The 12,748-nt window shown below is 47.6% G+C and overlaps 5 protein-coding genes across 5 annotated transcripts; 2 read left to right on the top strand and 3 right to left on the bottom strand.

Annotated features, from left to right (window-relative positions):
• Nucleotides 1-150: 150 nt before the first annotated feature.
• On the top strand, nucleotides 151-798 carry F5891DRAFT_1194060 (transcriptional Coactivator p15-domain-containing protein; the record flags this gene model as incomplete). The annotated part of the gene is made up of 5 exons (XM_041367875.1): nucleotides 151-243; nucleotides 297-362; nucleotides 421-544; nucleotides 598-689; nucleotides 739-798. The coding sequence occupies 5 exons, from the start codon at nucleotides 151-153 to the stop codon at nucleotides 796-798; spliced, it is 435 nt and encodes a 144-aa protein (XP_041221105.1).
• A 64-nt stretch (nucleotides 799-862) lies between these two features.
• On the bottom strand, nucleotides 863-3,330 carry F5891DRAFT_1130564 (ABC1 family-domain-containing protein; the record flags this gene model as incomplete). The annotated part of the gene is made up of 13 exons (XM_041364550.1): nucleotides 863-1,010; nucleotides 1,064-1,176; nucleotides 1,229-1,265; nucleotides 1,317-1,536; nucleotides 1,585-1,612; nucleotides 1,673-1,892; nucleotides 1,994-2,324; nucleotides 2,375-2,438; nucleotides 2,488-2,707; nucleotides 2,762-2,798; nucleotides 2,861-3,001; nucleotides 3,057-3,192; nucleotides 3,250-3,330. The coding sequence occupies 13 exons, from the start codon at nucleotides 3,328-3,330 to the stop codon at nucleotides 863-865; spliced, it is 1,776 nt and encodes a 591-aa protein (XP_041221104.1).
• A 274-nt stretch (nucleotides 3,331-3,604) lies between these two features.
• F5891DRAFT_1194058 (Rad9-domain-containing protein) lies at nucleotides 3,605-5,529 on the bottom strand (the record flags this gene model as incomplete). Its single annotated transcript, XM_041367874.1, has 7 exons — nucleotides 3,605-3,631; nucleotides 3,685-4,521; nucleotides 4,628-4,686; nucleotides 4,739-4,969; nucleotides 5,020-5,179; nucleotides 5,235-5,446; nucleotides 5,496-5,529. The coding sequence occupies 7 exons, from the start codon at nucleotides 5,527-5,529 to the stop codon at nucleotides 3,605-3,607; spliced, it is 1,560 nt and encodes a 519-aa protein (XP_041221103.1).
• A 160-nt stretch (nucleotides 5,530-5,689) lies between these two features.
• Nucleotides 5,690-7,218, top strand: F5891DRAFT_960012 (uncharacterized protein; the record flags this gene model as incomplete). Its single annotated transcript, XM_041375696.1, has 2 exons — nucleotides 5,690-5,881; nucleotides 5,932-7,218. The coding sequence occupies 2 exons, from the start codon at nucleotides 5,690-5,692 to the stop codon at nucleotides 7,216-7,218; spliced, it is 1,479 nt and encodes a 492-aa protein (XP_041221102.1).
• Nucleotides 7,219-7,286: 68 nt separating this feature from the next.
• On the bottom strand, nucleotides 7,287-10,847 carry F5891DRAFT_661355 (uncharacterized protein). Its single transcript, XM_041372681.1, has 8 exons — nucleotides 9,896-10,847; nucleotides 8,501-9,845; nucleotides 8,351-8,452; nucleotides 8,042-8,300; nucleotides 7,911-7,985; nucleotides 7,781-7,858; nucleotides 7,578-7,726; nucleotides 7,287-7,522 (listed from the first exon to the last, which is right to left on the bottom strand). Exons 1-8 carry the CDS (start codon nucleotides 10,744-10,746, stop codon nucleotides 7,355-7,357), a joined length of 3,027 nt encoding a protein of 1,008 aa, XP_041221101.1. The 5' UTR covers nucleotides 10,747-10,847; the 3' UTR covers nucleotides 7,287-7,354.
• Nucleotides 10,848-12,748: the final 1,901 nt, after the last annotated feature.

Here is a 12,748-nt window from a genome sequence, read left to right as displayed (position 1 = left end):
ATGTCTAACAATATACCAGGAAGGTGTTTCCCACGAACGCGTCTTCAGCCACATCCTCATTAATAAGTTGAACGACGCGTTCTAGCAAAACGGTTAAGCCGAATATTTTCCAATTACATATTCAACACTTCAACACCGTCTAACACGTTCATGCCCAAGCGAAAGAGCTCAAGCGACGACGAAGACAAAGACTACGATCACTCTGAAGACGACCAGCCAAAAATCAAAACTAAGGCAAGCCAAGTACCGTGTTTGTGATATCATGCTCGTCGATGATTTCAACGAAGACAAAACAGGCTTCAAAGGCAACTGAGCAACCTTTGACTATCAAGAAGCCAAAAATTGGTCATTCAGACAACCAAGTACGCGCTTTTTTACAACCGCTGTACTTGAACCCCTGATTCCGCCACTGGTCGTCAGTCCCCAACAGGCTCGAAGAAAAGGTCGACCCATGACAATGATGTGGAGGTCTTTACCAGTTCTGAGGGTGAAAGATATGTTCAGCTGGGTCAAAAGAAACGCGTAACTGTCCGTGAGTTCAAAGGTGAACTGCAATAGTTTGCGTCTACATACAACGATGTTGCTCACAAAAAGCAGGCAAGATTCTTGTTGACATTCGTGAATTTTATGGTAAGGACAAGGAGGACGAAAAGCCAGGAAAGAAAGGCATTAGCTTGAATGCGGATCAGGTTAGTCCACCGTTTGTATCTCTAAGTTGTCCCAAGTAACACCTTGCAGTGGGCTTGTCTGAAAAAGAGTATCAACACCATCGACTCTTTCTTTGATATCAAGAAATAACGTCTAAAACCCTATCTGTCACGACAGTAACAACCTTCTAATTGTATATGTATCATAAATTTGACTAGTAAAGACCAGCTGCCGCATCGTGCGCTCCCGCTAGTCCTCTTGAATAAAACCCACGCAACCACGCGCTCGACTTTACCAGCGAAGCTTGCCAATCCATCATCAATTCAATGAATGTGATTTTGGAATACTCAGTTGCGAATACCCTGCAGGTGGATGTAATCAAGTGTGTGTGGTCAACGCAAAGGATTCAACGCACCAAGCGCTACCCAAGAAGGATCCTAGCCCAAGTCCACCCTCGCGGAAGCGGTTCTTCTCATCTTGCCATACTGCTTTCATGCAGTACTTTGACGTGATGAGGAATATCCTGACCTATTATGTCTGTGTTAAGATATAACCATGAAGTAAAAAAAATGACACCAACGCTGGAATGAGTCGTTGCCAGTGAATGATCCAAGTGTCTACGGGAGTGGTTGATTGGTGGCAAATTTTGAGAAGGTGATAGAACCTACCTCGCCAGGTCGTTGAGCTTCATGACCATCAGCACGCGCCTAGGCAATCTGCGCAGGACATCGAGTACGGATACCAATATGTCCCCTGGGGCAACAGTATTGCGAACTAGTTCCATTTCCTCTTCGATCTGGGAAGCCATGTCGAGCATGCCTGTGGCTCGCTGGGTGTCGCTCTTGGGTCCGTCATCTGCTTCAATTATACCATCGGGTGACAGTCGGCCTAATGAAAACAGTCAATAGAGGAACATCTATCAGCATAGGGGCTTGCCAGTGATTGCTGCCTCGAAAACAGGATACTGTTGATAAATACATCATGACATGCTTTGCTCCACCAAAAAAAAAAATCAAACCCTTACCAAATCAGACGTGATGTCCCCGACTAATGCTGCATACTTCCGACGGTCAGCGTCGACAGTCGGCGACGAGCGAGCAATGAGCGATAACCACAACCTGCTGTAGTTGACACGAAGTTCTCGTTCAAGATCAAAGTACAATCCATGGTCCAGAAGTGCGATCTCAAAGTTATAGGGCGAGTTGGATGATTTAGAAGCAGGCCGTATCAACAAGTTACCTGCACTACGTCAGTCAAGCTAAACACATAGAAAGAAATTCACTTACCAGGGTGAGGATCCTGTAGGAAACCCGAGTCAGACCTGGCTCAACTGTTTGTAAAACACCTCACCGCATGGAACCACCCGTTCATAAACACCATTCGATTGAAGATTCGCGTAAGCTCTAGCGCGACTTTATTCCTGTCAATGTTGTGCTGTGAAAGGTATGCAAGGTCGTCTACACGGCCTCCCTGAATATACTCCATGATGAGAACTCGTTTGTTCGCAGATATGACCTCGGGTATGTATAATGACGTCTTGATATTTTCAAAATCAGCGACCACACGAGCTGTATTGCGAGCTTCGTGCACAAAATCCATTTCTCTCGGGAGGTTCTCCCGCATTTCCTCACCTAACCAGGTAAATTCGAATTCCGGGAACCAGTACTTGATCCAGCCTATAACAAACTGTAAGTGGAGTTGGGCTCTAAAGAACGAACACTCATACCCAAAGTAGACTGGACCATATTGATGTCAATGTTGAAAAATTCAACTAGGTGAGGATGTTGAACCTTCAACCAAGGTAAGCACCTCAAACCAGCACAAATTGTCGGCACACACCTTCACTGCAACCTTTCTACCCGATGCCTTGTGATGTCCCACATGAACCTGAGCCAAACTTGCAACACCAATAGGAATCGGGTCGAAATCGTCGAAAAGCTCGCCTATAGTTTGTCCCATATCTGACAAGAATAGTGCTGCAATACCCTCGTATGGAGTGGCGTCGCACCTATCTTGAAGCGGGGCCATGGTGCTGGTCCATTCTTTTGGTAGTACAATTCTGTTCTCAAGTGATTAAAATCTGCAAGGTATATCGACACAAATCCGAACGTACAGCGACGCGATATGTTGTCCCAATTTGATGTAGATGCCTGGTTAAAATTCGTCATTTCAGCTATGAGGTCCATTGCGCGACCAGCGTATTGGAACAAACCTCCATTAGCCAACAGAGCATTCAGCACCTTCGTAGCGCTCCGAACATGACATTGTGAGACTGCTTCAAGCCTCTCTTCCTCAGAAGTATAGGTGCGCGCAAGAGTAAGCTTGTAATCAATTGCTCCGGATATTGCAGCCCCTGTGCGTTACTATTGAGTGTTTTTGAACATCAATTTGTCGCGGTAAAACCTTACGCGCAAGTCGTGAGCACCGTAAAGTCGCCAATACAGCATGTCGGGAAGGCTGGTGATTCTCATATGCATAGTACCCTACACCAGTGAGCGCTAGAAGAGTCCCCGGATACCAAAGCCAAGACTTTTCTTGAGGACGCTGGGGCGCGTCAGATGAGGCCAGGCGCTTATGCAGGTCAGTATTATTATGACGAACGAACGGCTTTTGGGAGGGAAGGAAGGAACGTGAGCTGCGCCAGCTAGGTTGACCACGGAATTTCAGAATGACTCTGTGCATGTTGATGGTCTAGTGGCAGCCTCATAATCGGGCTCGGGCAGCAATGGCTACCTAAAACTTTTCGCAATTACGTTCGGTTCGGTTTGAGTTCGGGCCCTGCTTATCTGTTAATTACGTAACTGTATTATAAACCGAATCTTAAGGGAAGGCATATATGACATTGACATTTATTTTCTACAAAACCCTCTCCCACCACAGTGTGTCAGGAAAATCATAAGTAGTAAACACAACAACAAAGGATGAACAAAATCCTGACATGTTATGTGTGTCGAAATTAATCTTCAAACAGAGGCTGAAACACCTGAGGTAGACAATGGGTTAGCACCCAGCCCTCCATAGGATGACAAAACATACCTTCTTCCTGCCTCCGACGTCGTCCTGCGTTGGCCCAAGTTCAGTGCCGATGTCTTCAACAAGCTCAAAGCTTTCAGGATCATCATCCACAGAAAGCATAGTTGAATCTGCATCTTCCATGTTGGTAAGACTCTGAGACGCAGCGAACTCAAAGCCAACTTCTTCGCCCTCTCCTTCGAGCATTTCCGTTAGTTCATCCTGGTTCATGTCCTCGATACCCAAACCAGATGCGCGTATCACCTCCTTGTCTGCCTGAGAAAGTTGTGAAAGGGGATAAAATAATGGAGTCCGATCCCGTGCTTTAGCTCGACCCACTTCAGGGCTCCCGCTTGGCCCATCCGATAATAACTGAGAAGACTGAGGGTAGAAAAGAGGCTCGAGTTGCACCGTAACTCCATGGGATGGATCAGGCGGAAGATTCCAAGACGGCGAAGGAAGAGGCGGCATTTGATTCAGCGGAGAGCCTGACGTGTGCTGAGGAATATAAGATGGTGGTGGCATTGATCGTGCATCGTTTTGTGCTTTTGAAGTAGCAGTTACATCAGGTGTACGCACATCCATACGCTGCACGGCTTTCATTGGTTTCTTTATTCTCGGTGTTTCGCTTCGCTGTCTCGAACTGCCTTTACCATCATCGCTCGGAGAAGGACGTTTGTGTGTGTTGTGTTGAGTAGAGTTTGACGATGGAGGTGCGGCTGAACCACCGTATTGCGAGGTAGATATGACAAAAAGACACTCTGACTCTTCGCTTTCGACGTCGATGAAGAGAGGGGCCACAGAATCCGTGAACCGTAGATCTAGGCAGAGACCCATGGATTCCGCGAAAGCAATTGTGGCCTGTCAGATAAGAAAAGTCAGAGACTGTAAGAAGTGGACATTAACTGTGGTGACATGCATTGAACTCTCGCAGGTGAAAAGAGATGATAGTTGGGGTTGCATAGACGTCATAGACATCGAACTCATCCGCGCTGATTGTCAGCTCTGTTGATAGTTGAGCTTTACCTGATTTGGGAGATAGTATGAGCAGTCCACCATCTGGATTAGGCATTCCCACCTCTAGTGTCAATAGAGGACTCGAGGCTCTTCACCTCAACGTCGGTATCTCCAAAGGTCCATACAAGTTGAGGATCACCCTTCGCCCCTCGAGCATTTGGGAAATGCTCCGTTATGTCTTTTATTGCGCGTGGACCTATTGTAAGATGGGATTCAGTCGAAGGGTCTGAGGTACCCGGTAAAAGCAATGATGTAGGGATCAAGAGTGGTAGTCGGTGAGTCTTTACGATGCCTGCGGAGACTTTTACATGTCTGTGCACGTGGAGTAGATTTCGTACATACCATGTTTACAGTGCAATCGAATTATCAATCTGCTCTCTAATGTATCCTGGTCCTCGTCTGGCTCATGCTGGTCATATAGATCCGTTGCTTCAACGATTATGAATTCGCAGCGTTCCAATGTCTTCTCGATAGTTCTATGTTTAATGATGGAAAGAAATGTCTATGTTTCTAAACAGTCTGTCACGGAACGCGGTTGGGCAATAAAACAGACATACCTTAGCGAGCAACTGTCCTTTCACGTCCTGGACATCGTCTTGTGCCACGCCATCTCTGAATTTATATCTGGAAAAGAACCTGCGCCCATACTTGAAGCAACAGTATGCAGAGAGTGAAGAATTAGTTGCGCTTAAAGAGAGCTGTTCTGGGTTTGCCGATATGACAACATCATCGCCATATCTCGACAGACATGTCAGTGCCCTAATGAACGCTGGAACCGAGTGAGCTCTGTAAAATGCAATATTAAGGTTGGAGCAAACGTTTGAGAGCGGCAACACTGAGTGTGGCCTGCATGAATCGCGACTGATGAGTCAAGCTTCAAGTACGGCCAATTTGAGGCGCTACTGGCGGCCGCCGCGTCGGTCACGGTTGGTGTCATTCGCACTCACGTTCATCAAACGCTCATTTATCTTTTTCTTACAGGCTCTTTTAATCCTTCCTGGTCCTTTGGACCATGCCACCTCCGGTGAAATTAGCTATAATCGGTGGAGGGCCATCTGCTTTTTATGTAGCCTCGCGCCTGCTCTCTCTCCTTCCACTGAAGGATCCAATGTCTCCACCACTGAGGGTACACATGTACGACCGACTGTGGGCACCTCATGGTCTCGTCCGCTATGGCGTTGCACCAGATCATCCAGAGGTCAAGGTGAGCTGGATTTCTTCATGTCTCTCGCTAATCACTGAGGAGACCCTTAGAATTGCACGAACAAATTCGATGCTACTGCAACTGACCCGCGTTTCCGTTTCTTTGGAAACGTAAATGTCGGCAGCACGCCCCTTCATTCTATTCCTCACGCGCTTCATTTACCCCTGACCTCCATACTCAACAATTACTCCCACTTACTGTTCGCGACAGGATGTACCATGCCCACCTTGCACCCTGCAATCTCTCCGTCTGTTTACTGCATACCTGCATTGTCCCTGGTCCATTGGTATACACAACACCCATCCCAGCCGCCACCCCCCGCGCTTGACGAGATAACACACCTCACATTAATTGGACAGGGAAACGTGTCGCTGGACATTGCACGTATTCTTTTGACTTCCCCCTCAGTACTTCGTCAATATGATGTACCAGAGCATGTTCTCGAAGTTCTCTCCCGTTCTACCGTCAAGCATGTCTCCATAGTTGGAAGGCGGGGACCTCTGGAGGCTGCATTCACCACTAAAGAGCTTCGGGAGATGATCAATCTTCCAGAGGCATCGATGGTTCCTATCGAACCCACTTTACTTACACCCCCATCAGGTGTCGCATTAACACGCCAGCAGCGGCGCACGCTCGAGCTACTCCAGAAGGGATCCAAGAATCGACCAGGATCGACGCCCAAATCCTGGTCACTCCATTTTTACCGCTCTCCCGCTAGTCTTACTCTTCCATCAAGTGCTTCAGCGTTAGATATGGCGAATCTTACCCTTGCTCACACCCGTCTTGATCCTGCCACTCATCGTGCAGTGCCTACTGGCGAGACATCAACTCTTCCTACTTCTCTTGTCGTAACCTCCCTCGGATTTCATGCAGATCCAGAAACGACTTTCTTTGATCCTGCTCTGCGCCACCTTCGTTCATCCGCAGGGCGTATTACTTCTCCCGATGGTTCAGCCTTGAAAAATATGTATGCTTCCGGATGGGCGGCCAATGGTGCTAAGGGTGTGCTTGCGTCAACTATGATCGATGCATATGCGGTCGCAGGCACTATTCTCTCTGACATAGCACCTTCATCAGAAGCGGTAACGACTGCTGCACCACCCTCGCCAGAAATGGAAATCGCACCAGATGAACTGCTCAATCGTCGTCCAGATCTTGATGCATTACCAGCAGAGATTGCCCATGGAATTAAAGACGGCATGGTCACCCAATACGATGACTGGAAAGTCATTGATGCTGAGGAAGTTCGCAGAGGCGGAGCTCTGGGAAAGGAGCGGGAGAGAATGGGTTGGGACGAGGCCTTGTCGTTTATCGCGCGCGCGGCCGTGATAAACTAATCGTGTCAGTGGTGCCTATGCAGGTGGGGGCTTAACATTACTAATTTATATTGGCATATCCATCAAACGCTCGCTTGTTTCTACATAGATCACTGTTCAACATAGATCGTTCTCCGCTCCCATCTCAATGCCCCACTTACTCAGCTCTGATCCTACTCCGAGGATCGCGCCTCTGAAACCTAACAGCATCAACACCGTGGTTTTCAGGATTAGGTAACGGACGTCGCTGTGGTGATTCTGAGGCAGCTATATTCTGAACATTTTTGTGACCCGAAGACCTTGGAAGTACACGCCGATAGGGGGCCTGCAATTTCAAGAACAAAAAATTATCAAGCCAAAAGGAGATGGACGGGACACACCTCGGATTCCTGCTTTTGCTTGGAGTAGAATGCGAATAGGTCTGCAATTTGCTGTTCGATCGCTTGCTTCTCTTTGTGCAGCCTCCCAACATCTTGTGTCATTACTGCGACTTCACGACCCAATTCAGCCTTGAAATGTTCAACGTGAGCTGCTCATCAGAACACCGTCAATGAAGGACCGTGAGGACAAAAGGAAAACACGCCTTGTACATTAATTGCTGTGGCCTCTTTCATCGCTTCCACGAATCGCAGTCGTTCCCCTCGGATCTCCTCCGTCAGTTCTAACATATGCATATGTCAGACAAATTTTTCCGGGTAAAGGAGACCGCTTACCGCTCGACAACGCTCGCAGCATTTGCTCCTGGTCTGCTCTTTGACGATTGATGATTTCCATTACCGAGTCCGTCACTAAGATATGTCGCCAATTAACCACTGACGCCACAAAGACAACTAGACAAACAAACCAAGTGCTTTGCGTCGCTCATCTCCATGAGTGAGATGTTCTTGAACGACCTGGATCAACTCGTGGACTGTTGATCGCAAGTCTTCTTCATTGTGCACTTGACTCCGCGCCGCCTCTAGCAGTTGTTGCACCTGTCCACTCAGGTTGGTGCTTGAAAGCTCTTCGGATGTGCTGATACCTAGTTGTTTACAAATTTGTTCAACACCAGTTGCGACAACCTGTATCTGCGTGGTGCCTGTGCTGACAAATGCATCCAGCCACTGGTGAAAAGTTGTCAGTAGCAATGCACACTTTACGCTCTTGAGCTAACCGAATTTAGTTCGTTCAGATAGCGGACACTATCGGCCTGCTGTTCGAGCTGCACTTTTTTTTGTTCTTCATCCGCATTCAGGTAATCCAGGATAACTTTCAACTTGTGAAAGTTCAGCCAATGAAACCGCGTGATTGAGAATAAACGAACCTTGTCGTCTAACAGGTCACGTGCTAGCTTCTCTGGGGGTTCTGCATTTTCTCGAGGGCTTCCTACAGTGGGGCTCGACGGGGTATTACCAGTCTTGTAAAGTGAGGCGAGCTCATTCAGCTTCGCATATATATCCGAGAGATCCACGTTCAGACAGGGTTTGGAACCATCCGCCGGTGAAGTCGGTGTAGAAAAAGGAGGCCTCAGATTCTTCATGGTGATGTTCGCGTGTGACGTCGACATCTCTCGCTCTTGATTGTCATGGATCGTATCGAGTTTTTCGAGAACGCGAGGAAGACTCGATTTCAACTGCGTCTGCATGACGTCCAGGATCTTCATAATGGAGTTTCCCTGCAGCTGGACAGTGCTGGAGGAGCCCTGCTGCTGAATCTCCTCTACCCTAGCAACCAATGCTTGTATCGCAGAAGTGATGGCCTCTTTAGCTTCGGTAGAAGACTGACGTGTGGTGTCAGCCAACAAGGGTGCCAGCTCACTGGGAAGGTGTCGGATATCGTGTTGTAACACAGCTATTTGTTCGCTAATACCTATCGTCTGATCTAAAGTCATTGCTGCGCCCTCTTTGATCGAGTCCGTAATGGGCACCACCTGCAGATCCTTATCCACTGTAGATGGCGAGGGAGATTGAATCGGTAAACCTTCCACGAGAACTCGCAGTGTCTCAGGAAAAGCCGGAGCAGGCGTTAGAGATGTCCCATTACGAGCGAAAGCACTTCTTGACCGCGAAGAGTATGTCTCGATCGATGCCGGCGATCTCGGTTGCGGGCTGGGTCCACCACTGCTCAACGGCGAGTCGCTCGAAAAGCTTTCGTCTTTGATCTTATGAATTTCCGCAAACGCCCGGCGAGCACGCATGGGCCGGATGGTCTGAGCACCCTGTAAGTGCGGTATGGTAGAATCACTACTTGCTGATCCTGGGGAGCTCGTTTGATCAATCTGTGCCAACCGTTGTGTGACGACGGAAAGATTTCCAAGTTTGGCAATTGAGTGACTTTTGGGACTAGGACTCCATGGTGATATTTGTGGCGGAGGTCGCGGAGGCAAGAGAGACATGGGAGAACGATTCCGTGGCGAATCATGTAGACTGAAACGAGCCGGAGACTGAGTGGACAGAGGTGATTTGCTGCTTGGTGTCGGAGGAAGAGACTGCTCCGTCGTCAGCGAGGTCTCGGATTCAACACCACTGGACGAAGTGTATTCGGAGGAAGGATACTCTGATGCTGACGGAGGCTGCAAGTATTCTTGACCTTTACGCTCCAAATTTGTCCGTATCGTTAACGCCTGTACTCGTGTTGTTCCCTGCGACTGCCTTTGAAGTAACGCATCCCTGTAAAAGTTGTCGCATCAATCTGCATTGCTGATTGTGCATTATCATACCATATGGCGCTGACCCATCGTGCTCGTTCTTGACTCGATGATGCCGCAAATTTTTCTCTTCGGCGGCCCTCGAACAAAAGCTCGAACACCTTTGGCTCAGACTGGTCTGTTGAGGTCGGAAGAAGAGCCTTTTCATCAGGATCCAGTCGGTTCATAGAAATAGAACGGACGTCGGTGCAGCCATCTAGTGGAAGGATATGAGTGGAAGGATTGCCGTGAGTAGTATACCATGTTATGAGTATATGCAGGGTATGCAAGGTGATATCGCAGGATGTCCAGGTGGGCAGGATAGGCGAAGTAGTGGAAGATGATGACATGGAAAGATACAACAGCGCATCGGAGTGAAGTGCAGAGACTTTACCCGCTGAAAGGGCCATGCTACCTGTATCATGAGGAAGAAGAGCGCTCTCAGTGTACATTGGAGGGATCTGACCCATGCTCGGTGCGTCGACCACAACTGTAGGAATGTCTTCTTCTTGATCATCTCCGTCCTTTCCTTTCCTTCCCTTCTGGAAGACGGACAGGAAATTGCGCAGCGAGGCACTCAAAGACCTTCTCTTACCCTTGCCAATGGAGCGAGAGGACGATACACCATGAAAACGGGCTGCGCTTGGTGGCCTACGAGCAGTTGATGGTTCCTGCAAAATGGACTCGTATCTGTCGATGAGTTGCTTGGCTGACTGACGTCGCTGAACAGTCGGATGGTTATGAGAGAAGTAATCTGATCCTGCATCAGCACGGTATGATTGATCATGATTGAGAATAGGCCGGCTAGCCAGGTCCATTCTCCTTGGACCAGCGACAGTCGTCCCGAAGCTGCGCCTCATCGGTGCAGGGTTTGTATATTCCATAGTTGTACTGCTGGTATGTGTATTGAGAATTCAAAAGGGAGCCGACACTAGTATACATTGCAAACCGTGACGCGAAACAAGTGGTGGACGTCGACCCAGGCCGTTTCATAATTAGACTTTACAGCATAGGTGATACACACAGCGCACAACTCATGCATAATAAAATTCAACAAATATTACATAATCACGTTGGTATCACATCGCTATCACATTACTAGTACTACTAAGTGTAGTATGTACGATGCATGTCAGATTCACTTTATATCCTTGTCATATATTTATTCATCGTTTTGATAGCCCAATAGTTGAAGCGTACGACTCGGAGGCAACGGATAAGGTGAGATATTCGACCCACACTGTGTCACGTGCTATCATAGCCTTGTTCCATAAGAGTAATCAGAGGCTGTTACGCCTGAAACCTGCCTCAGGCCCAGGCTCGGCTAGCGATACCGAAGAGAGTGTACATACTTGTTTCACGCACGTCACACTTTGACCTGTATTAGATCGGTGACTACATGATTTCATAGGGAACACTTCGATTTTGTAAGCTTGCAGCAGTTGCCGACAATGACTGGAACTTTCCTCGTGCGTACTAATACTGATTTGGAAATCAGAATCTTACCGGCTTTTTGTTTCATTTAGCACCATTTCACCCAATCAGGGGTCTCGGGACGGAATCAAATATCTAGTATCTCCATCATGCTGATTTTGGTGATACAAGGGCTGAACGGTGGTATATCTACCACGAACGCTGTCGTTGTATACCACTAACTTTCTGCCACTTGCTCACACCCGTTCCTCGAACATGACCTACGTCTCAAACGATCCCGGTTGGTGGCCGATAATCAATGCAATTTTTTTTTCAGCTATTGGATAGGTTTGTTGCATTAAGCTATTCAGATTTAATGCTGACTTGCGGTTTCGCAGTTGCCGCCGGCATTGTGGTGGTATATGATTGGGGTGAGCAGGACAGTGTTTGACAATCGCTTCTCATGATGTTTCTAGTCTTAACACTCGGACAAGAGGTGGGTCTATATTGTTGTCCGAGCGCAAAACTTGCTAAGAAAGGTGTCATACTAGATTGAACTGATCTGGGTGACTCGGAGTAACAAGAGTCTCGTATCAGAAGAAAAACAATGAATTGGCGACAGAAACAACGCTGGTCTCTCATGACTGCTGTATTTGGTTGTTCGTACCTCATGTTATGCTATAGCGTGGTTGACGGTTGTGCTGACTCCAAAATATTTAAGATACGCTATATTGGAATACCGTACTCTGTATGTGTCGAGGCCAAAAAATCGGCACTGTGCTAATGGCTCATCTCTGTCAATTAGTGTATCGATGTTCTGCGTGTGTGTCATATGTGCTGTGTTTGATTCTTCTGACCGTCGGCACACAGGAACTATACCATTGGTCATGCTGACAGATGCAGTGAGTATTCCACAACCATCTCATTCCTATTCAATGAATACACTCATATGCAGGGGTGAGTATGATTCTGACCATTTACTAACTCGGCTCAACGTAATGGCTTGATAGGTGTGAGTCTAAGTGTTTGATCCCAGTACGAGGGTGTTCACTAATCGAGTGTCTTAGGCAATATTATGAACTACGCACTGAATGGGACATATGTGGTTGTAGCTGCCATGTTGGGCGGTGAGTTGCCCAGCTGCATCACCTCTGTGATATTAACTCGGCTGAAACCTCAAGCAAGTCATCATGATTGCTCGCTTACATGCCATGTATCAGGGATCTAGAACGATGCTCATCTTCCTTGTTATTATATTTCTGGGTGTTAACATTACCTGCGTAGTGATCTCGGCAATAGACCTCAAGTATGTTGTAGGAGGTAAGCTTCCCCTGTTGACTTGGAGAATACGGCTCATTGAACAAACACCAGAGGAATTGATACTCACTGGCACGTATATGTGCAATTATGGATATGAAGGGAACGATCAGCTTCTTTTTGCAATGATTTGGATGCTCAACACTGTTTGGGAGT

Source organism: Suillus fuscotomentosus, assembly GCF_016647785.1.
Source record: "Suillus fuscotomentosus strain FC203 chromosome Unknown F5891scaffold_65, whole genome shotgun sequence".
Lineage (NCBI taxonomy): Eukaryota > Fungi > Basidiomycota > Agaricomycetes > Boletales > Suillaceae > Suillus > Suillus fuscotomentosus.
This window is presented reverse-complemented; position numbering and strand designations above follow the sequence as displayed.